The sequence below is a fragment of the Hyperolius riggenbachi genome, chromosome 11, assembly GCF_040937935.1.
Source record: "Hyperolius riggenbachi isolate aHypRig1 chromosome 11, aHypRig1.pri, whole genome shotgun sequence".
Classification (NCBI taxonomy): Eukaryota; Metazoa; Chordata; class Amphibia; order Anura; family Hyperoliidae; genus Hyperolius; species Hyperolius riggenbachi.
In genome coordinates, this window is record NC_090656.1 from 215,253,593 (window position 1) to 215,278,222 (window position 24,630).

The 24,630-nt window shown below is 47.8% G+C and overlaps 1 protein-coding gene across 1 annotated transcript in view; it reads left to right on the top strand.

Moving 5' to 3' along the window:
* The first annotated feature begins 9,270 nt into the window (after positions 1 to 9,270).
* Positions 9,271 to 24,630, top strand: part of LOC137539100 (oxidoreductase HTATIP2-like) — a 34,165-nt gene continuing 18,805 nt past the window's right edge. The window contains exons 1-3 of the mRNA XM_068261581.1: positions 9,271 to 9,378; positions 18,138 to 18,327; positions 18,788 to 18,895. Of these exons, the coding sequence (XP_068117682.1) occupies positions 9,281 to 9,378; positions 18,138 to 18,327; positions 18,788 to 18,895 (396 nt within the window). The 5' untranslated portion in view covers positions 9,271 to 9,280. The remainder of the gene's footprint in view (positions 9,379 to 18,137; positions 18,328 to 18,787; positions 18,896 to 24,630) is intronic.

A 24,630-nucleotide genomic window follows, 5' to 3' on the forward strand; every position in this document is an offset into this window, starting at 1 on the left:
TACATTCAATCATGTCGGCAGATATGCCCAGAAAATACGTGCAATGATGTCGGCAGATATGCCCAGAAAATACGTGCAATGATGTCGGCAGATATGCCCAGAAAATACGTGCAATGATGTCGGCAGATATGCCCAGAAAATACGTGCAATGATGTCGGCAGATATGCCCAGAAAATACGTGCAATGATGTCGGCAGATATGCCCAGAAAATACGTGCAATGATGTCGGCAGATATGCCCAGAAAATACGTGCAATGATGTCGGCAGATATGCCCAGAAAATACGTGCAATGATGTCGGCAGATATGCCCAGAAAATACGTGCAATGATGTCGGCAGATATGCCCAGAAAATACGTGCAATGATGTCGGCAGATATGCCCAGAAAATACGTGCAATGATGTCGGCAGATATGCCCAGAAAATACGTGCAATGATGTCGGCAGATATGCCCAGAAAATACGTGCAATGATGTCGGCAGATATGCCCAGAAAATACGTGCAATGATGTCGGCAGATATGCCCAGAAAATACGTGCAATGATGTCGGCAGATATGCCCAGAAAATACGTGCAATCATGTCGGCAGATATGCCCAGAAAATACCTGCAATCATGTCGGCAGATATGCCCAGAAAATACCTGCAATCATGTCGGCGGATATGCCCAGAAAATACCTGCAATCATGTCGGCAGATATGCCCAGAAAATACGTGCAATCATGTCGGCAGATTTGCCCAGAAAACACATGCAATCATGTAGCAAATTTGCCCAGAACATACATGCAATCATGTGGCAGACCTGCCCAGAACATACACGCAATCATGTGGCAGACCTGCCCAGAACATACACCTGCTAAAATAAATAATAAAAAAAAACATTTACTCACCTGCAGCAGCAGACCTCCTGTCCCAGCCTCCATCCGGCGCGCAGCTCCCATGGGTGGTTGGGTGGATAGGTAGCCTGGTGGGTAGGTAGGTAGGCAGCCGGGTGGGTAGGTAGGTAGCCCTTAGCCGGGTGGGTAAGTAGCCTGGTGGGTGGCTGGGTAGCCTGGTGGGTGGCTGGGTAGGCGGGTGGGTAGGTAGCCTGGTGGGTGGGTAGGTGGGTGGTTAGGTAGCTGGGTGGGTGGGTAGGTAGCCTGGTGGGTTGGTAGGTAGCCGGGTGGGTAGGTAGCCGGGTGGGTAGGTAGCCGGGTGGGTGTGTAGTAGCCGGGTAGGTAGCCGGGTGGGTGGTTAGGTAGGCGGGTGGGTGGTTAGGTATCCGGGTGGGTAGGTAGCCGGGTGGGTGGGTAGGTAGCCGGGTGGGTGTGTAGGTATCCTGGTGGGTAGGTAGCCGGGTGGGTGGGTAGGTAGCCGGGTAGGTAGGTAACCGGCAGGGTGGTTAGGTAGCCGGGTGGGTAGGTAGCCGGGTGGGTAGGTAGGTATCCGGGTGGGTAGGTAGCCGGGTGGGTGGTTAGGTAGCCGGGTGGGTGGTTAGGTAGCCGGGTGGGTGGGTAGGTAGCCGGGTAGGTAGGTAGCCGGCAGGGTGGTTAGGTAGCCGGGTGGGTAGGTAGCCGGGTAGGTAGCCTGCAGGGTGGTTAGGTAGCCGGGTGGGTAGCTAGGTAGCCGGGTGGGTAGGTAGCCGGGTGGGTAGGTAGCCGGCAGGGTGGGTAGGTAGCCGGGTGGGTGGTTAGGTATCCGGGTGGGTGGGTAGGTAGCCGGGTGGGTAGGTAGCCGGGTGGGTGGGTAGGTAGCCGGGTAGGTAGGTAGCCGGCAGGGTGGTTAGGTAGCCGGGTGGGTAGCTAGGTAGCCGGGTGGGTAGGTAGGTAGCCGGGTAGGTAGCAGGCAGGGTGGTTAGGTAGCCGGGTGGGTAGCTAGGTAGCCGGGTGGGTAGGTAGCCGGCAGGGTGGTTAGGTAGCCGGGTGGGTAGGTAGCCGGGTAGGTAGCCGGCAGGGTGGTTAGGTAGCCGGGTGGGTAGCTAGGTAGCCGGGTGGGTAGGTAGCCGGGTGGGTGGGTAGGTAGCCGGCAGGGTGGGTAGGTAGCCGGCAGGGTGGGTAGGTAGCCGGGTGGGTGGGTAGGTAGCCGGGTAGGTAGCCGGCAGGGTGGTTAGGTAGCCGGGTGGGTAGCTAGGTAGCCGGGTGGGTAGGTAGCCGGGTGGGTGGGTAGGTAGCCGGCAGGGTGGGTAGGTAGCCGGCAGGGTGGGTAGGTAGCCGGCAGGGTGGGTAGGTAGCCGGGTGGGTGGGTAGGTAGCCGGGTAGGTAGGTAGCCGGCAGGGTGGTTAGGTAGCCGGGTGGGTAGCTAGGTAGCCGGGTGGGTGGGTAGGTAGCCGGCAGGGTGGTTAGGTAGCCGGGTGGGTAGCTAGGTAGCCGGGTGGGTAGGTAGCCGGGTGGGTGGGTAGGTAGCCGGCAGGGTGGTTAGGTAGCCGGGTGGGTGGTTAGGTAGCGGGGTAGGTAGCCGGGTGGGTGGTTAGGTAGCCGGGTGGGTGGGTAAGGTAGCCGGGTGGGTAGCTATCCGGGTGGGGGGCCCGACTCCTATCCTCCCTCACTCACCTCGGGGCCCCCCTCCCGGTATGCGCGGCGGCCGGCGGGAGAGCAGAAAAAACAGGAAGTCTCCGGCCGGGGCTGCAGCAGACGCTAGAGGCAGCTGCTGCTTAGTTTCCGATATGTCTCCAAGTTGGAGACCAAGCGGCAGCTGCCGCCCTCTAGCGTCTGCTGCAGCCCCGGCCGGAGACTTCCTGTATTTTCCGCTCTCCCGCCGCATGAGGGGGGGGGGGGGGGGGGGGCGAGGTGAGGGGGGAGGGGGGCCCGAGGTGAGGGGGGAGGACAGGAGTCGGGGCCCCTCAGGTTAAAAAAATAAAAGATAAAAAAAAAAAAAACCTGCAATACTTAATGGGCCCCTGAAGCAGCGGAACTTCAGGGGCCCACGTGCGGCGGCACGGCCTGCACGGCCGTATGTCCGCCACTGTCCCACTTAACCACTTCAGCCTACAGGGTTGACATTTTTTTTGCATCTGAGCAACTTTCACCTCCCATTCATTTGCTAATAACTTTATCACTACTCGGCACAATGAATGGATCTATATCTTGTTTTTTCGCCACCAATTAGGCTTTCTGTGGGTGATACATTTTGCTGAGAATTAATTTATTGTAAATCCATTTTAACAGGAATATTAAGAAAGAAATGGAAAAAAATCATTATTCCTCAGCTTTTGGCCATTATAGCTTGAAATTAATAAATGCTACCATAATTAAAACCTATGTACTTTATTTACCAATTTGTCCCGCTTATTACACCAGTTAAATTATGTCCCTATCACAATGTATGGCGCCGATATTCAATTTGGAAATAAAGGTGCATTTTTTCAATTTGCGTCCATCACTATTTAGAAGCCCATAATTTAATAAATCATATTGATATACTCCTTTGACATGCATATTTAAAAAGTTCAGACCCTTAGGTAACTATTTATGTTTTTGTTTTTTTTTATTATTGTAATTTATTTTTTTTAATTAAAACTTGTATGTGGGTATTTTTTTGGTGTGGGGGGTAAACAGGGGATTTTTAATGTTCAAAAATCTATTTATTTAATACAAAGTGTGTTTTTGGTGTAGTTTGCTATTTGGCCACAAGATGGCCACAGTCAAAAGTCCTGGGAGCGATCGATCTCGCTCCCAGGAAGAAGAAAGAAGAACAGAGCTCAGAAAAGCCGCAGCGTCTGAAGAGACGCTGTCGGCTTTTCTCCGGGGAGGTCCGATCAGTGAAAAGGGATTTATAATCCCTTTCATTGATCGATGGGCTAACGGCCAGCAGCGGGGGCGCGCACGGGGGGGGGCCCACGGGAGCGCGCGCGACCTGTGGTAGTGCGCGCAGCCTAACTGGACGAAAATTTTCGTCCAGTTAGGCTGAAGTGGTTAAAGGACCTCTGTCACAAAAATCGTAACATTTTAAATACTTGTAAACACATAAAAATAAGAAGTACATTTCTCCCAGAGTAAAATGAGCCATACATTACTTTTCTCCTATGTTGCTGTCACTTACAGTAAGTAGTAGAAATCTGACATTACCGACAGATTTTGGACTAGCCCATCTTCTCATAAGGGGATTCTCATGGTGTTCTTTATTTTTAAAAGCACTTTGGGCTGCTGCACACCGAGCGGGTTTTTTGGCGTTTTTGCAGCCGCTTGCGGGGAGAGGAGAGAGGCGGGGAGGAGAGAGGCAGTGCGAAAGTCGGCGGCTTCCTCTATTACATTGCCGCCGGCTATATTTAATTAAATTAAGCAAGGTTGTCATAAATTTGGCCGCAGCGAGACGGCATAAACATAACATTTCTAACATTGGCCGCTGCGCTGCGGCCACTTCGCACATTGGCCGGCCAGAACCCGAAGTGGCCACACTTCGGGTTCTGGCCGTAACATATATATCTTTTTCAGGGAGTGTCGTTATAAAGAATAAAGGCCATGCTGAGTATCCCCTATGGATAGGGTTGCCAGGTGTCCGGTTTTACACCGGACAGTCCGGTTTTTGTGCGCTGTGTCCGGTGCAAAAAGGCATGCTAAACCGGACAATTAAGTTGTCCGGTTTAGAGCCCCCCCCCCCCCCCGCAGCGCAGGAGGAGAACAGCGCAGCAGAGAGAGAGCTGGGAGCAGCAGTGGAGAAGGGGGGCAATCTCCCCCCCCTTCCCTCACCTTAGGGTGCTCTCTCTCCCCCGCTGTCTCCTCCAGGATGATGTGCAGGCTGGCGAGTGGCTGCAGGCGGAACTTACCTCTGTGTCGCTCCAGCGCCGGAAGTTCGGGTCCCGCAGCCGCTGAGATTCGACTCAAAAAAGATCCGGATCAAAGATCCGAATCATTCATGAGCCGGACAACACTAATCAGTCTGAATAGTGTTGTCCGGCTTATGAATGATTCGAATCTTTGATCCGGATCTTTTTTGAGTCGAATCTCAGCGGCTGCGGGACCCGAACTTCCGGCGCCTGCGACACAGAGGTAAGTTCCGCCCGCAGCCACCCGCCAGCCTGCACATCATATTGGAGGAGACAGCGGGGGAGAGAGAGCACCCTAAGGTGAGGGAAGGGGGGGGGAGATTGCCCCCCTTCTCCACCGCTGCTCCCAGCTCTCTCTCTGCTGCACTGTTCTCCTCCTGCGGGGGGGGGGGGGGGGAGGGGGGGCGGGGGGCACCTGGCTACCTAACCTATTCTGGGCACATATAGCCCCTGGCTACCTATTCTGGGCACATATAGCCCCTGGCTACCTATTCTGGGCACATATACCCCCTGGCTACCTATTCCGGGCACATATAGCCCCTGGCTACCTATTCCGGGCACATATAGCCCCTGGCTACCTATTCTGGGCACATATAGCCCCTGGCTACCTATTCTGGACACATATAGCCCCTGGCTACATATTCTGGGCACATATAGCTCCTGGCTACCTATTCTGGGATCATATACCCCCTGGCTACCTATTCTGGGCACATATACCCCCTGGCTACATATACTGGGACATATATACCCCTGCCTACGTATACTGGGACATTTACACCCCTGCCTACATATACTGGGACATATATACCCCCTGGCTACATATACTGGGCACATATATCCCTGGCTACATATACTGGGAACACTGGCTGTTTGTCATTATGTGCATTTAGTGGTGAAAAGCTGTCTCTTTTGTGCATTTACTGGTGAAAAGCTGTCTCTTATTATGTGCATTTACTGGTGAAAAGCTGTCTCTTATTATGTGCATTTACTGGTGAAAAGCTGTGTCTTATTATGTGCATTTACTGGTGAAAAGCTGTCTCTTGTGCATTTACTGGGGAAAAGCTGTCTCTTATTATGTGCATTTACTGGCGAAAAGGTGTCTCTTATAATGTGCATTTACTGGTGAAAAGCTGTCTCTTATGTGCAGTTACTGGTGAAAAACTGTCTCTTATGTGCACTGGACCAGTACTACTTGTGAGGACAGTTAGTGACATGGCTATGTACTCTGTAATGTGCTGCAGAAGATGTCAGTGCGATATAAATACTATAAATTTTTTTTAAAAAAAGCCCATTGCTTAGCCCCACTCTACATAAAAGTGCGCTTCTGACTCCGCCCCTAACTCCACCCCTAACTCCACCCCCTGTCCGGTTTTCTCCATCAGCCGACCTGGCAACCCTACCTATGGAGAGATGGATTAACTCAAAACCTGTCGGTAATGTCAGATTTATACTACCTACTGCAACTGACAGCAACATAGGAGAAAAGTCATTTATGGCTCACTTTACTCTGAGAGAAATGTACTTCTTGTTTGTATGTGTTTTAAATTATAAGATTTACATGACAGTTCCTCTTTAAATGCAGATTTTGCGTGCATAAAAAACCATCTTGAGCAAATTGTCAGTTTTCTCTATAAATTACATTAGCTGCTGTAAGGCAGGGGTCACACTTATCTTTCAGTTTTCTGAAAAGTTGAAAACTGTCAGGAAGGGGTCACACTTGTGTTTTAAATGATTTGGAGAATAGGGGGGAGGAGCAGGCATATACTACCACCTGTCCTTATGCCCACCGCGCCCCCGGGATTCTCTTCAGGTCGGCCAGGACTTACTACTGCACAGGTGCCGGCTGGGTCTGTGGGTGTCCTACAGCCGGGAGTGCACTGCGCATGCGTCTGGCGCTATGTGCATGACGCAGTGACGTCATGCGCATGCGCACTGCGCTCCCAACCACAAGCGCGCGCTGTAGGACATGCGCAGCCTGGCCGGCGTCTGTGCAGTAAATCCCGACCCGGCCAGCCGGAAGAGGATCTCGGGGGGCTTTTAGGTGAGCTACAGGGGGACAGACAGGAGAACGGGGAAAGGACAGGGGGTATAATATGCCTGCTCGTGCTCCCCCATTTCTTCAAACCATTTGAGCTCTGGTATCCTTTAAATGCTGGCACAGTAATTTTTGTCACCATCCCCAGGCACAGATCTTGAAATATCATCTAAAGGTGGCCACACACAATACAATAAAATGATCCAATTTTACGGCAACAGTTGTTTGCATCTTAATTACCATAACTGTAGTGAAAAAAAGGCTTTAGGTGGTCATACTCGATACAATCAAATTAATTGATTTCCTCATCTTTTGATAAAAATGATTCATTGTGTAAGAAATCGAAAAGAAAGTTTTTTTATTTGCAAAAAATCTGATCGGATGTGTTGGAAAAACGGTTAGAAAAATAAAAACAAGGCAAAGTTTTATTTGATCGTTTGATATTTTTGAAAAAATCGATCATACGTTTTTGGTATATTGGTTAAATTTTCCTTATTATTCAATGAAGCCAAACAATCGATCAGATTTATCTGGTCGAAAAAAAAGGTAAAAAATGGAATAATGTCTGGCTACCCAAGGTGAGTGGGGTATGGAGGCTGCCATATTTATTTCCTTGTTAACAATGCCAGTTGCCTGTTGTTCTTCCGGCATAAGTAGTGTCTGAGTCAAAACCCTGGAACAAGCATATGGCTAATCCAGTAAAACCTGAGTCAGCTGAGTCAGAGTCCCTGATTTGCTGCATGCTTGTTCAGCCTAATGCTGTGAATACACGATACTTTTCTGTACCGTGTATCGAGCCACTGGCTCGATTACAGCCCGTCCCCGCTCGTCCCCCCCCCCCCCCCGGATCGATTCCCGTTCGTCCCCGCGGGCGGCTTCTTATCTTCCGCTTCGTTTATTCTATTGTCCTGCCCGCCGGTATCGAGTGCCCAATCGATGCGGCGGGGTATCGGACACGTCGGAAATTATCAATCGAGCCATTAGCGGCTCGATTGATTAAAAAAAAACGTACCGTGTATCCCCAGCATAAGCGTATTATGCTGGGAATACACCATACAATTTTCTGTTAGAGTCTTCTGTTATGCTGGGCAGTCTTCTGATCCGCCCGGCGGATCGCTCAGAAACAGCCGTATCAGTCTGACGACAGAGCGTACACACGCCGGACTGTCGCTGGCACGCCCACCCAGCGGGAGGCAACAACGGACCCGTCGTTGCCTAAAGTCCGGCGTGTGTACGGACCTTAATGCTGGATCCACACGGTGCGTTCGCGCACTCGATTTCCCGCTCGATTCCCGTCGATTCGTTTATTTCCAACATGTCCGATTTGGATTTCGATGGATCATTAGGTCAATTCGCATGCAAAGTATGCCGAATCGACCTAACGATCCATCGAAATCCAAATAGGACATGTTGGAAATAAACGAATCGACGGGAATCGAGCGGGAAATCGAGTGCGCGAACGCACCGTGTGGATCCAGCATAACACAAAATCTAACAGAAAATCTAATGCTGGGCATACACGGACGTTTGCTCCTTATCAATCGATAATCGAGCGGAAGATAAGAGGCGCCCGCGGGGACGAGCGGGGATCGATGCGGGGATGCGCTGGGATCTTATCTGTGTATGCCCAGCTAATCGAGCCGCCGGATCGCGTTGTGTATTCCCAGCATAACAGAAAATTGTATGGTGTAGTATTCCCAGCACGATAGATTGTGGCTCCTCCCCGCGGCCACTCGGATTGATTCCCGCTCGTCCCCGCGGGCACTTTTCCTCGTTTTTCCCTATTGTCCCGCCCACGGTATCGAGCGGGGAATCGATCCGGCGGAGTATCGGACACGTCGGAAATTATCAGCTGAGCCATCAGCGGCTCGATACACGGTACAGAAACGTACCGTGTATTCCCAGCATTAGAGACACAGGATCAGGAGGACAGCCAGGCAACTTTTATTGTTTAAAAATAAATAAATATGGCAGCCTCAATATTCCTTTCACCTCAGGTTCACTTTAAGGCTAAGTCACAGTAAATCTGTTGCAATAAGCATGAGGCACACTGCAATGGATTTCAAAACTGGCAGCTCACAGTGACATAGGCATTGGAGCACAGTGTACTCAGCGATGACAGAGCTCCCCTTTAGTATAATAGCTGTGTTTGTACTGTATACAGTACACAGTAGTGCCAGTGCATGCACAGTATGCTCAATAGTGGCAACTCTTCTTTCTGCACAGCACAGTCAAAGCCCACATACATGCTGTATCCCTATATACAGCACTAAAAACACAGGTACTGTATACCGGTATATAGAGCAGTGTGACACACACACATGTGCAGTGCTCCTATATACTGGTATATACAGCAGTGTGTGTAAGCTTGTACTGGTAGTGAATGTAAACAGTAGTTTTTGCACAGTCAGAGCAGACAGATGTGCAGTGCTCCTATATACTGGTATATACAGCAGCAGTTATATGTAGTGGGAGCTGCACATGCGCAGTAGGACACACCAGGAAGTGAAGCTCTATGCCAGGCACAGGCTTCTGGTGTGTTGGGGCTGTGCTGGTCGCCTTTGCTGCTATTTCACTGCATCAGGAGTATTCCCAGTCCGGGGACTTGCCAAGGTATTATTAACTCTTTCCTGACACCCTGTTCCTTCTACTTCATACCCTCTCCTCTGACTGTATGGTCTCTGAGCCCATACAGCCTCTGCAGACAACACTGCTAAGCATGTCCCTACAGCACACACCCATACCTGTTTAAAGGGGCACTACAGAGAAAAATTGAAAAATTTAAAATATGTGCAAACATAGACAAATAAGAAGTACGATTTTTCCAGAATAAAATGAGAAATAAATTACCTTTCTCCTATGTTGCTGTTATTTACAGTAGGTAGTAGAAGTCTGACAGAAGTGACAGGTTTTGGACTAGTCCATCACTTCATATTTACATAGTTACATAGTTATTTTGGTTGAAAAAAAGACATACGTCCATCGAGTTCAACCAGTATAAAGTACAACTCCAGCCTGCTCCCTCACATATCCCTGTTGATCCAGAGGAAGGCGAAAAAACCCTTACAAGGCATGGTCCAATTAGCCCCAAAAGGGAAAAATTCCTTCCCTACTCCAGATGGCAATCAGATAAAATCCCTGGATCAACATCATTAGGCATTACCTAATGAGGGGATTCTCAGGGATTTACTTACTTTCAAAAGCACTTAGTGAATGGCAGTTGCTCTGTTCAACTGCCAAAAAACTGTGTAACAAGCAGGGAAGCTGGTCAGCATTATTGTTTAAATCCTTTTTAGGGAATATCTTTATAAAGCCTAAAAGCCTTGCTAAGAATCACCTATGAAGAGATGGACTAGTCCAAAACCTGTCACTTCTGTCAGATTTCTACTACCTAGTGTAAATGACAGCGACATAGGAGAAAAGTAATTTATGGCTCATTTTACTCTGGAAAAAATGTACTTATATGTATATGTTTACACATATTTAAAATTTTTCATTGTACTGCCCCTTTAAATGTTGACCTATCGATGGATCAGGGGAATGGATCCCGAGGGAACATGCAAAAGGCACACGACGGGCGCAAACAAAAGTTCACTTTTGCACGGGAGTTGTCGAGGATCTTAAAGATCCGATCCGCCATGACAGTCATTATCGCTGTGCGCAAAGTTGCGTTTACCTAATTTTCTGCCTGTACCCATGTAGCGAGATCGTGGAAACAATCGCTCGTCCATTAAAAAAAATTGCTGCTCATCGTAAGGTGGGCACAAGCTTTCACACCTCCCCTGACTGCACCCACCATTGCCAGCCTCCAGGGGTAAGAGACAAATGGAGGCTGCCATATTTATTTGCTTTTAAACAATGCACATTGCCTGGCTGTCCTGCTGATCCTCTACTTTTAATACTTTTAGCCATAGACCCTGTACAAGCATGCAGGTCAGATGTCTATGACAAATCTGGCAAGATTAGCTGCATGCTTGTTTCAGGTGTATGATTCAGACACTACTGCAGTCAGGCAGCCAGGCAACTGGTATTGTTAAATAAGCAACATGGCAGCCTCCATATGCCTCTTACCTTGAGTTTCTTTTAATCTCAATTCATAAGTCTAAACACTGTGCCATCTTTGTCCCCTTACCTTCTCTGTGCCTCTAGTGCCCCTTCAGTGCCACCTCCGCCCCCCCCCACTGTGCCCCTGTTCCCTCAGTGTCCCTCTCTCTGCCACACCTGCCCCCCGTACTGCCTCTGCCTCCACTGTGTCCCTCTTGTTTCACTGTGTCCCTCCGTATCACCTTTGTGCCTCCTTCTGTCCTAGTGATGACCGCAATGTGCTAATTTTACTAAAAATTTTGCAATTACGATTTTACATAATTACCATTTTGAAATTGAATTGATTTCACATAAGCTACACAAAGTTTCAGCCGGTCTCTGCCTTGGATCACAGGTTTGCTTTCAAGTGTATACAATGTGTATGCCAAACTCGCCATATAGTATATATACTGTACAGCAGCAAAATGTCATTTAAGTAAGTTTAATTTTTTTTTCTTAGAATTAGGGTTAGGCTTTGGGGGGAGGGTTCTGTGTGAGAGTCGGATTAGGCTAAGTTATGGTAAAATTATGTATTTAAAGAGAAACTCCGACCAAGAATTAAACTTTATCCCAATCAGTAGCTGATACCCCCTTTTACATGAGAAATATATTCCTTTTCACAAACAGACCATCAGGGGGTGCTGTATGACTGATATTGTGGTGAAACCCCTCCCACAAGAAACTCTTGAGTACGTACTCTTGGCAGTTTCCTGTCTGGGAACCTTGCTGCATTGTGGGAAATAGCTGTTTACAGTTGTTTCCAACTGCCAAAAAACCTGCACCCTTTCCTGATTCTACTCATCATTCATTGATGGGAACAGCAAAGGATGATTTGCATATTCAGCAGTGTTGCACTGTGGGACCCCTTTTATGCTCCCTTCAACCCGAATAAACGCAAATACGTTCTGTTTTTAAAAAGGCAAAATTCTGTTTTGCACAGCATTTTTAGTAAGAGGGCTTTTTGTTCCCTTTCAGCCCCTTATGCTGGTACACAATATACAATTTTCTGCTATGCTGGGAATACGCGGTTCATTTTTGGGCCAGATAGATGGCTCGATAGATTATTTCCGACATGTCCGATCTGCAGCTCGATCGTTTCGGTACTTGATTTCTGATAGAAGTGAATGGAAAAAGATAAGAAAAATGAGCAGAAGATAAGAGAATTGACTGCAGGATTTAGTGGCAAAACTATCGAACAAGAGAATTGAGCGGCAAGAACGAGCCATGTATGCCCAGCATTAGATTTTCTGTTAGATTTACCTGCCAGATAGATAATTTCTAACATGTTGGCAATGATCCACCTAACCATCTATCTGCCTAGCAATTAGGCATTGTTCTACTCAGCAGGAGATAGAGACAGAGGGCTTGATTCACTAACTGGCGCTAAGTGTTAGCGCCGGAGTAAAAAAGAGTTTTCCGGTGCTAAGCCGGTTAGTGTGCCTTATCTGAGGTTGGTGTGCCTTATCTGAGGTTGGTGTGCCTTATCTGAGGTTGGTGTGCCTTTATCTGAGGTTAGTGTGCCTTATCTGAGGTTAGTGTGCCTTATCTGAGGTTAGTGTGCCTTATCTGAGGTTAGTGTGCCTTATCTGAGGTTAGTGTGCCTTATCTGAGGTTAGTGTGCCTTATCTGAGGTTAGTGTGCCTTATCTGAACTTAGTACCCTTTAAGGAGCTTTGTGCACAGTAAAAGATGCACAAAGCTACATCGCGCACTGCACCGCACACAGCTCGCATAGCGTAATGCGCCGATCTTTGCACGCAGTGCGACGATAACATCGCACCCGCTATACTGTATATATTATGCGACCATAAGGTCACTGGGTCGGTGCAGTGCGCAATGTAGCTTTGTGCATCTTTTAGTGTGCACAAAGCTACTTAAAGAGAATCTGTATTGTTAAAATCGCACAAAAGTAAACATACCAGTGCGTTAGGGGACATCTCCTATTCCCCTCTGTCACAATTTCGCAGCTCCCCGCTGCATTAAAAGTGGTTAAAAACAGTTTTAAAAAGTTTGTTTATAAACAAACAAAATGGCCACCAAAACAGGAAGTAGGTTGATGTACAGTATGTCCACACATAGAAAATACATCCATACACAAGCAGGCTGTATATAGCCTTCCTTTTGAATCTCAAGAGATCATTTGTGTGTTTCTTTCCCCCTGCATTTCTCATCCACTGAAGTGTCAGGCTGTTTCTTCCTGCAGAGTGCAGACAGCTCTGCCCTTATGTAATTCCTCAGTATGTGAAAGCCCAGCCAGCTCAAAGGACGATTTATCCAGCTTGTAAAAGATAATAGAGCAGAGAGAAGCTGCCCTAATCTAAATAACACACAGGCAGTGTGCAGAGAGGGGCCTGGAGGGGGGAGATGCACACACAGGCAGTGTGCAGAGAGGGGCCTGGAGGGGGGAGATGCATCACAGAACCACAACACTGAAGAACTTGGCAGCCTTCCAGACACAGGGCGACAAGTCCGACAGGGGAGAGATAAGCTGATTTATTACAGAGATGGTAATAGTAGAAAGTGCTGCAGTAAGCCAGAGCACATTAGAATAGGTATAGGAACTTGTAGGATGGTAGAAAACAGGATTACATTTTTGTTACGGAGTCTCTTTAAAGAGAAACTCCAACCAAGAATTGAACTTTATCACAATCAGTAGTTGATACCCCCTTTTACTTGAGAAATATATTGCTTTTCACAAACAAACCATCAGGGGGCGCTGTATGACTGATTTTGTGCTGAAACCCCTCCCACAAGAAGCTCTGGGACTGCGGTACTTTTGGCAGTTTGTTACAATGTAACAATGTTCACAGACAGGAAATAGCTGGTTACAGCTGTCTCTAACAGCCAAAACAACTAGCAGCAGCTACATAACCTGCCCACAGTAAAAATGTCACCATGTAATAAATCTCAGAATGTAAATCGGGGAGAGGAAAGATTTTACAATGAGCAAACACTGACTAAATCATTTATACATAATTATTGTAAAAATGAAGCACTTTTTTTATTACATTATTTTCACTGGAGTTCCTCTTTAAGGGGCACTAAAGTTCAGCTATGGCACACTAACCTCAGATAAGGCACACTAACCTCAGATAAGGTAAGCGCTGTAGTTTGTGCCCACTAAGTGATAAGGCACGCTAACCGGCTTAGCGCCAGTTAGTGAATCAAGCACAGAGTCTCAAATCTATTGCTGGGTATACACAGCTCGTTTGCTGTGTATGGGAGGGGTCAGGGCCATATAAGGTGTATAGTGTCATTCCATAGACAGCTATGTGTTGCCAGGGCTCTCCCTCAGGGGGATCTGTATAATGAGGGTCCCCACCTTCTTCCACAGGGGGCCCCGATCTGCTGACCCATGTTTACTGCTGCCAGACGCTCCCTGAGGCCCCTTGTATTCCTGAGGCACTTTGCTTCCCTGAGGTTAGTTTTGCAGTGTGAGAGCTGCTGTGCGCTGTGTTTATTGTTCCCCTGGTAAATAATGGTTCCTATGCCAGCGGTGTTCTCTGCTGCACTAATAATGACTTTGCCTTGCCACAATCTGCAGAGCAGCCCAGCCTGTTTACACTGATGGCGAGGTGCACTGCTGGCACACACTGCTGCTGCCACACCATACTATCGCAGGGATGCCTTTCTGGGGTCATCTCAGCAGCTCGCTGTACCTCCAAAGGGTGACTTATTCTGAATCTGTCACCACCCTGGCATGGAGGATTGGATTTATTAAAGGGAACCTAAACTAAGAAGGATATGGATTTTTCCTTTAAAATAATACCAGTTGCCTTACTCTCTTGCTAATCTCGTGTCTCTAAAACTTTTAGCCACAGACCCTGAACAGACATGCAGATCAGGTGCTCTGACTAAAATCAGACTGGATTAGCTACATGCTTGTTTCAAGTGTGTGATTCAGCCACTACTGCAGCCAATGATCAGCAGGACTGCCAGGCAACTGGTATTGTTTAAAAGGAAACATCCATTTTCCTCTCAGTTAAGGTTCCCTTTAAAGGACATCTGAAGCGAGAGGTATATGGAGGCTGCCATATTTATTTCCTTTTAAACAATACCAGTTCTCGGGCTGTCCTGGTCACCTCTTTGGCTGCAGTAGTGTCTGAATCACACACCTGAAACAAGCATGCAGCTAATCCAATCACACTTCAGTCAGTCAGGGTCTGTGGCTAAAAAGTATTAGAGACATGAGATCAGCAGGACGGCCAGGTAACTGGTGTTGCTTAAAAGGAAATAAATATGGCAGCTTTGATATCCCTCATTTCATGTGTGATTTAAGGCTGGGATCCACTACAAAATGGTCTTCTATTAGGTGCTAAAGATGACTGCCCTTCCCCTGGGTCATATTGGAGCACAGTGGGGGCTTTGGAAGCATAGTAAATTGGCAGCTATGTTATGGAAGTTTCACACAGGTGTCTGCAGTCAGAAAACATATTTTAAAAACTCAGCCTGTCCTGGTTTTAGGACTCGTTCAGAGTAAGGGCGTTTTTGCCCTTTTTTCAAGCGTAGGTGATTTTTTAAAATCGCCTACACAAACCGCTTGTGCAATGACTCCCTGTGAAAGTGTTTACATCTTAACAGTTTGTTTCCGCTCAGCAACGCGCTGCCTGGACCATTATCGGGGCTATTTCGCCTCAATGGAAGGTATAGGAAAAACGCAAACGCTCACAAAATCGCTTTGTGCAGCGATTGCGGTCATGTTTTTTAGTATAAATACATTATATTTATTCTTTTCCGGGTCAAACAGTTCACTTCCTAACTTGCATCAAGGAGTGGATTACAAAACTGCACTTACAAAAGCGCTTTTACCAAAAAAGTAGCGTGCAATGGAGCGCCGGGAGGGGGAAAAAAACACCTCACAAAATTGCAAAGCATTTGCAATTACGATTTTAGATTTGAAGGAGACCTTATAGTATTTAAAAAAAAATAAAAATAAATAAACACTTGTTTGGGCTTGTTCAAACTACAAGAGTTGTTCTAGGCGCTTTGTGATTTTAAAAGCTCTTGCAAATGTTATCCTATGCGAGTGTTCACACTGGAGCGATGTGATTTTGTAAAAATCCCCCATAGCAATGCATAGTCACTAGTGATTTTAAAAAGCCCTTGCTAATGCATTGCTATGGGGGATTTTTACAAAATCACATTGCTCCAGTTGGTTCCCAACCTTTTCCGGCCCGGGGAACACTTTCTGACCAAATTTTTCTCCGGGGAACGGCGCGCGGAGTGGCTAGTGGACAGTGGCATGCGCAGCTAGGCTAGTTCCCCAGTATAGCCAGTATAGTGCTCCAGTATAGTGGCCCAGTACAGCCAGTATAGTGGCCCAGTACAGCCAGTATAGTGGCCCAGTACAGCCAGTATAGTGGCCCAGTACAGCCAGTATAGTGGCCCAGTACAGCCAGTATAGTGGCCCAGTACAGCCAGTATAGTGGCCCAGTACAGCCAGTATAGTGCCCCAGTATAGCTAGTATAGTGGCCAGTATAGGTAGGTGGTGCCCCCCACCCGTCCCCGCCGCTGTTATTACCTTAGCAGCGGCCGCTCTCCCCTCTCCGGCGTGTGTACCTTCCAGCAGCGTATCTCCCGGCTGCTGTGTGTGTGATGCGACAGGAAGCAGGGCATCGGCTTCCTGTAGAGGCGATGTGTATCACCGTTACTATGGGAACCGAGCCCTGCTTCCTGTCACATCATACACAGCAGCCGGGAGATACGCTGCTGGAAAGTACACGCGCCGGAGAGGGGAGAGCGGCCACTGCTAAGGTAATAACAGCGGCGGCCGTGGGGACGGGTGGGGGGGGGGGGGGGAAGAGGACAGTCCTGCGGCACACCAGGCAACATCCCGCGGCACGGAACAGCGGTTGAAAAACGTAGTGTTTAAAAATCTCTTGTAGTGTGAACGGGCCCTTTGAGATGTATGCAGCTGTGGTCACACAACTTTCCGGCAACCCTCTCTATTATCTGATATGACACAGGTGAGGTGTTATGTATGCTGGGTCACTTATGGTGTATCTGAGATCCCTGAGAAAGCCAGAACCGTTTAGCTATGGTGGGTGGCATCTCCAGTGTGTTTCTGGCCCTACAGAGGTCCGCTGGTCCAGTTGTTAAAGTAAACGCAAGGAGACGGTGAAATGGAGGCTGCCATATGTATTTCCTGTTAAATAACACCAATTACTGGGCTTTCTGGCTGCAGTAGTGTCTGAAAGACACACCTGAAACAAGCATGCAGCTAATCCAGTCTGACTTCAGTCAGAGCACCTGATCTGCATGCTTGTTCAGGGATTAGGGCTAAACGTATTAGAGACACAGGATTATTGGGAGCAGCCAGGCAACTTGCATTGTTTAAAGCTTCCATGAACTCAGAACTTCCTCTCTGCTCTAAAAGATAAGCAACAGCATAATAACCTCTAAAGATAAAACTTTTCTTTGTTACAGCTGATACAAATCCTGCAATAATTCTGCAGTGTGTCTACTTCCTGCTTTCATGGAAGCAGACATAGGGATAACATCCTGTGCTTACAAATGAGGTCTCTGCCATGGCAGCCAGCTGACGCAGCTGAGAGATCAAATTACAACTTATGACTAGTCACAGATAAGGGGGAATGCATCCTATAGGGATTTAGAGAGTTTAGCCTGTCTCATTCCCCCTCCTCTGTGACTAATCACCACTGTAATTTGATCTCTCAGCTGTGTCAGTTCAGCCTTTGTCATGGCAGATAAGCTCATCTGAAAGCACAGGATGTTAACCCTATGTCTGCTTCCATGAAAGCAGGAAGTAGACACACTGTAGATTTATAGCAGGATTTGTATCGACTGTAATAAAGAAAGGTTCTTATGCTGTTGCTTATCTTTTTGAGCAGAGAGGAAGTTCTGCGTTCATGGAAGCTTTAAGCCTGGTACACACCATGCAATTTCCCGTCAGATAGATGGGTCGCATAGATAATTTCCGATAGGTCCCATCTGATTTCCAACCGTTTTTCTGATCGATTTGCATAGAAGTGATCGGATCTGTCAGAAATTATCTATCGACCCATCTATCTGTTGGGAAATTGCGTGGTGTGTACCAGGCTTTAAACTCATGAGCACTTTGAGTGTAATTGTCTGTTCCAGAAATGAGGCAATTAGCAGCTTGGAGGGATCTGTTTAGAAAGCTGCTTCCTGTTTGCAGATGTTTCTCCATTAGCCAGGTTGCGGTTGGCTGCCAGACATACATCTCCTCCTCAGTCATAGCTGCTCCTGCGAGTTTGGTAGTTATTGTTGGGAACGCTCACTGTTTACCGTATTCCTCCTGATCACAGAATGGCTGCTGATATCGGGACGTTGCGAGAGGAGTACCAGAAGCTGAACAGATCCTGCTTCCTGCTGGGGGCCTCCGGGGAGACAGGGAAGGAGCTGCTGAAACAACTCCTACAGAGCCGCCTCTTCTCCAAGATCACTCTGATTGGGCGACGCAAGCTGGAGTATGAAGACCAGGCCTATAAGGATGTGGTGAGTCTCAGATGGACCTAACCTTTACAGTACACCTGGTTGCAGAAAATAAGTTTACAACTACAGCACAACGCTCATAAGGCGCTCTGCGTCTGGCTTTTGAAACCCTTCAGCACTTTGGCCTGAGGAAGTGGGAAGAGACCCCCGAAATGTGTTGCCTGTGCTTATTAAAAATTCGTCACACACACATTTGTCGTTATTGAGGTAAGTCACCTCCCCCCTTTTACTTGTTTTTAATAAACACTCCTGGGCGCCTCTTACACTTTTTGTACTTCGCTGATAAGTCAAAATTTGCAACACTACTGGTCCTGTACAGATGTAAGTAGCTATTTAGTTTTTATGCCCACTTCCTATATACATTAATTCCACCAGCGGAGCTGCTTATAATGGCCACCTCTTCAGTTGCTTTCTTCTACCTGACAAGACTGCTAATCCATCTTCCGCATGTCTTATCTCTCAGCTTCAGGAAGTGGTGGACTTTGAGAAGCTGGACGACTATGCCTCGGCCTTCCAAGGACATGATGTGGGATTCTGCTGTCTGGGCACCACCAAAGGCAAATCTGGAGAGGTGAGCAGAGATGTAATTTTAGACTGATGAAACAATGTTCAGTAGATGAGATCACAGCTCTTATAAAGCAGAACTGAGTCTGATTGGACAGGCCCTGTTTGTACAGATAATTTTATTATAGGATTAAATTTTAACTTTAAGTTCATGTATGTAAAATGCACTGCATACCAGTCTTTATGCATTGTTGTATAGCACTCCTGACGAAGCCCTTTCAGGGTGAAACATGTAGGAGTTGTAATAGTCACTATATAGAATATGAGCACTTGTTAAGATTTACTACCTTTTATACTGCTACAGTCTTTGAGCCTCAGCACTGTACTGCAGACCGATGTATCCAAAGCATACGTATATTGTATAGTGTGTAGTGATATTACATCCTATCTGCCGACTGGCTCACCTCATTTAGGCAGTAATCAGAGGTTTGAGGAATAGTGACAACACCCTCTGGTTACTTATGTGACCTGTGTCCCTGGGCGACGTGCGCTCCTGTTGTGCCCGGGCGACATGCGCTCCTGTTGCGCCCGGGGGACGGGCGCTCCTGTTGCGCCCGGGGGACGGGCGCTCCTGTTGTGCCCGAGCGACGGGCGCTCCTGTTGTGCCCGGGCGACGGGCGCTCCTGTTGTGCCCGGGCGACGGGCGCTCCTGTTGTGCCCGGGCGACGGGCGCTCCTGTTGTGCCCGGGCGACGGGCGCTCCTGTTGTGCCTGGGCGACGTGCGCTCCTGTTGTGCCTGGGCGGCGTGTGCTCCTGTTGTGCCTGGGCGACGGGCGCTCCTGTTGTGCCTGGGCGGCGTGTGCTCCTGTTGTGCCCGGGCGACGGGCGCTCCTGTTGTGCCCGGGCGACGGGCGCTCCTGTTGTGCCTGGGCGACGTGCGCTCCTGTTGTGCCTGGGCGGCGTGTGCTCCTGTTGTGCCTGGGCGACGGGCGCTCCTGTTGTGCCTGGGCGGCGTGCGCTCCTGTTGTGCCTGGGCAGCGTGCGCTCCTGTTGTGCCTGGGCGACGTGCGCTCCTGTTGTCCCTGGGCGACGGGCGGTCCTGTTGTGCCCGGGAGTTTGTGACAAGTGCACATCATGGATGGCCACATTCATTGTAGTTTTTTGGCCTATTGTGATAATGCAGAAAGTTGTCTACAGGCATCAGAGGGTATAGGTGGCCACACACCATAGATCCAGTTTTTCACAAATTCGATAATTTCGATTGATGGTCCCGATAAACCGAGAGCTTTCCTTTGTTTTGGATCGATAACTCCGTTTTTGTTTGTTTGTTTTTTTTGTCCTTTTTTTCCCGATTTTTGGAGATTTTACATTTTAGACCAACTTGATCAAGAATTGTATGGTGTGTGTGTGTGATGGATTGTCCGTTACTTGATGTACAGTTCAAATCAATTTTTTTTCTGAGCTTTCAATTATTTTATTTATGATTGGGGAAAAATTTAAACATACAGTAGGCGTGTGGTACATTGTATTGGTACATAGGCGATTTATGATGAGTTACAATCAGTCATAAAAATTGATTGCTATTCTTGAATTGAACAATTATTTAAAAAAAAAAAATTGTATGGTGTGTGTGGCCACCTTTAGGCTAGGTACACATGATACAATTTTCTGGCAGATTTACCTGCCAGATTGACTTTTTACAACATGTCCGATCTGATTTCCAATCGATTTTATGTTCACCCCTATGGAAAATCGATCGGAAATCAGATCAGACATGTTGGAAATAGTCGATCTGGCAGGTAAATCTGCTACAAAATTGTATTGTGTGTACCTAGAATGTGATTCCCCCCTTAGATCAGTGCTGTTAGTCTGTAAGTGAGAACAGGATATCAACTTCTCCATTTGATAGGGATCCTGTTACGTGGCGATGTGTTTGTCATTGGTTTCACAATATCCTTCCCCAACCCCATATTCGGGAGCAGGAAAAAATGGCGCAGGGGAAAAAATGGCGCACTGATAAATGTATTAAAAAACGCTATTTACCGTTTTAATGTTAATACATTAAAACGGTAAGTAGCGTTTTAAAATACATTTATCGGCGGATCGGTGCGCCGTTAGAAAAAGCAGAGGAGCTTCACTACAGCTAGTGTCTCACGTTTCCGGGAATCTTAAACCATTCACCATTCCTAATGCCTACCCCTAATCTCCCCCTTAAAATTAGACCTGACTTTAAGACCGGTGAATCTGGTGGCCTTATGACAATGTAGTTAATATTTGACCCCAGGTAACCCAGACTGCCCTTTATCTGTAATATTGCTCACTGGTAACCTTCAATCTCCGTTATCTGAAAATGTAGCTAGCAAGTGTTCAGAGTAATGTCTGAGTCATCCACAAGGAGCATGCAGACCAGAAGAGTCACTTAAAGGAATACTGTAGGGGGGGTCGGGGGAAAATGAGCTGAACTTACCCGGGGCTTCTAATGGTCCCCCACAGACATCCTGTGTTGGCGCAGCCACTCACCGATGCTCCGGCCCCGCCTCCAGTTCACTTCTGGAATTTCTGACTTTAAAGTCAGAAAACCACTGCGCCTGCACGCCCGTGTCCTCGCTCCCGCTGATGTCACCAGGAGTGTACTGCGCAGACACAGACCATACTGGGCCTGCGCTGTGCGCTCTTGATGACATCAGCGGGATCGAGGACACGGCAACGCAGGCGCAGTGGTTTTCAGACTTTAAAGTCTGAAATTCCAGAAGTGAACCGGAGGCGGGGCCGGAGCATTGGGGAGTGGCTGCGCCAACACAGGATTCCTGCGGGGGACCGTTAGAAGCCCCGGGTAAGTTCAACTCATTTTCCCCTGACCCCCCCTACAGTATCCCTTTAAAGTGAACCTGCACCAAGTAAAATGATCTAAAACTAGTCCTATAGGTCACTTAAACTCAATGGGAACCGTCTGGAAAAAAAAAAGCCAGATACTTCCCTAAGGAGAGGGCAGGCTCTAGGTCCTATAGAGCCTTTCTGCTCCTCTCCCGGTGCCTTCGGTGCAGTGCTGGCTCCCGTATTTGAATCCCCCTCCGTAGGGGACTTCAGAAGTCTTCAGGAGCTGAGTCCTCCCGAAGATAAGCGGTGCCATACTGCGCACATACGAGTGCGTGAGAGAGGGGCAGTATGGAGCTGGGAGCTCTCGGGCTCCCGAAGACTTTCCGAAGCCTCCTTCGGTGGCGGACACAGCAGTATTTGACCAAATTGGTTGAATACTGCTACGGGGGAGCCAGCGCTGGAACGGGCATCGGGAGAGGAGAGGGAAGGTTCTATAGGACCAAGAGTCTTTCTTCTCCGTAGGTAAGTATTTGGCTTTTTTTGTTAGGCAGTTCCCATTGACTTTAATAACGGGTGCTAGAGAACAATCATGCATGCACACCGTCTATCCCCCGCGCTTATGCTTAATACCCTGGCTCATACTGACTGTGAGTCATGTGACATCCTGTAGCCATGGAGACGCAACGCTAGAATCAGCGATCAGGTGAGCTTTAACCCCACTCTTATTGCCCTGTCATGACCCTGCAGGGAGGGGGGGGGGAGCGGAGGAATCCGTCTGCCTATCGGTGGGCCGGATGTACAACACACATCGGCTGGATTTGCCCCGCGGGCCATAGTTTGCCTAGCGCTATGCTGAAGGAACACTATCACAGCATGTGCATGCGTATATACTGTATAAAAAGGTATATTTGTGCCAGAGGAATATGCATGGTAAATTCCTTTTTTTTCCCAGTGTCGCTGTTATTTGAAGGATACCTAACGTAAGAGGGATATAGAAACAGCCATTTTTGTTTCCTTTTAAACAATGCACATTGCCTGGCTTTTAGCCATTGTCCTTGAATGCAGTTCAGGTGTTTGACAAGATTAGCTGTATGCTTGTTTTAGGTGTGTGATTCAGACACTTCTGCAGCCAAATAGATCAGCAGGGCTGCCAGGCAACTGGTATTGCTTAAAAGAAAATAAATATGGCAGTTTCCATATACCTCTCACTTATGGTCGCTCGAGCACACAAACAGGGACCAGAAATCTAATACAAAGCAATCAGCAGGATCGTTCCAGAGTACATATCAACTGCACGACTGGTGCATCAATTGTTTGTCGTCATCGGGACTACTAATGCTATCCAATATGATTGATAATACGGTTGATTATTCGGGAGATTGTACCTTTACAGTAGGTAGTAAAAATCTGATGGGTTTTAGGATTAGTCCATTTCTTAACGAGGACGTGCACAGCCAGGGCTACGCAGGCACGGTGTCCATCGACTGATAAGTCAGTGGAAAATGAAACTGAGCCATGGCGGAGGATCGGCTTGACACGGCGCAGGCACAGGATGGCTGCAGGCAGCCGGTTGAAGCCCCAGGTAAGTTAAAATTGCTTTTATTTATATGCTTTAGGTTCCCTTTAAAAGAAACCTGTAATGAGTAAAATTATTTAAAATACCGGTAAACACATGAGGTAACTTCAAATGAACATAGTTACCTTGCCATCAGTTCCTCTCAGAAGCTCACCATTTTCTTCTGACAATGATACCTTCCAGTTCTGACAACATTTTGTCAGAACTGAAATAAATCAGTTGCTGTCAATTATAGCTGAGAGGACAACTGATGTGCCAGGTAATGTCTGTTTCCCTATGGCTGAAGTGGGCGATGTTACAGTTTAACAGTGTGCTGACCAGGAAGCTGTTATGGGGTAATGGCCATTTTCAAAATGGAGGACAGAGAATTCCATTGATCACAGTGGACAAATGGGACGCAGGAGAGGAGAAAGAGATTGAGGAGTAGACTACACAGGAGGCAAGTATGACTTGTGTATGGTTATTTTGACTTTTAATTTTCAGTTCAGGTTTTCTTTAAGGGGGACGCCAAACATTCACTTATCAGAATTTCTGCTGGAGTAAAGGAATATGGAAAACAAAGGTGTGGAGGTTTTGTATGGCGGCCCCCATTGTGGCGGAGGGAGGGGGGGGGGGCGATAGGTTAAAGGTGCCGGAATCCCCGGCCTCTCCCCGGCCCGTTCTTCAAGGGGACTTTGTCAGCGGTGAGTTGGGCCGGTGAATAGAGGGACGCTGGCGGGCATTGAAATGAGGTGACTGGCTAATCGCAGAGGGGAAAGGGAGCCTGCCGTATTTGTGTCACTTTAATTTCCCGCAGACAATGGCCGATGGCTGGGCTCTATTAATCTCTGCGTAACACAGGAGGAAAGCTGGGGAAATCACAGGCTCACTTTAATCAAATGACACGACGGCCAGGCGGGAGGCAGCCAGAGGGCAGCGTGGGTAGCGGAGCCCAGGATTGGCAGGAGAATGTGACGTGGGCGGGAGAGATGGAATTTTTTTTTTATAGGAAATGTATTGTTGGGAATATGAAAAAAAAGTGCTATGTTTATTTTCTTTTAACCCGTTTGTAATCTAACCTTCATTTTCATTCACATTACTGTGCAGGAGAAACAAAAAATGCACAAGGATGGCGGTTTTGAGTTTTATTGTGTTTTCTTCTAATTATGGGCCTGACACATGAACCATCGTGCGCAGGTAGCGCAATATCGCCAATAATAATGTCAGCAGAATACCACTCGGATTAGGGTGACCCGTGGTACATGGATAACGCAAGTAATGTAACGCACATTACCACAGCCGCACTCTCACATTACCCATGTACCCCGGGTCATGCTAACTGCGCCACACACGATAATCTGCTGGCATTACTACAGTTAATATTGCTGTGCTCTAACTGCGCACCACAGTGTGACCGTGAGAATGTTGTA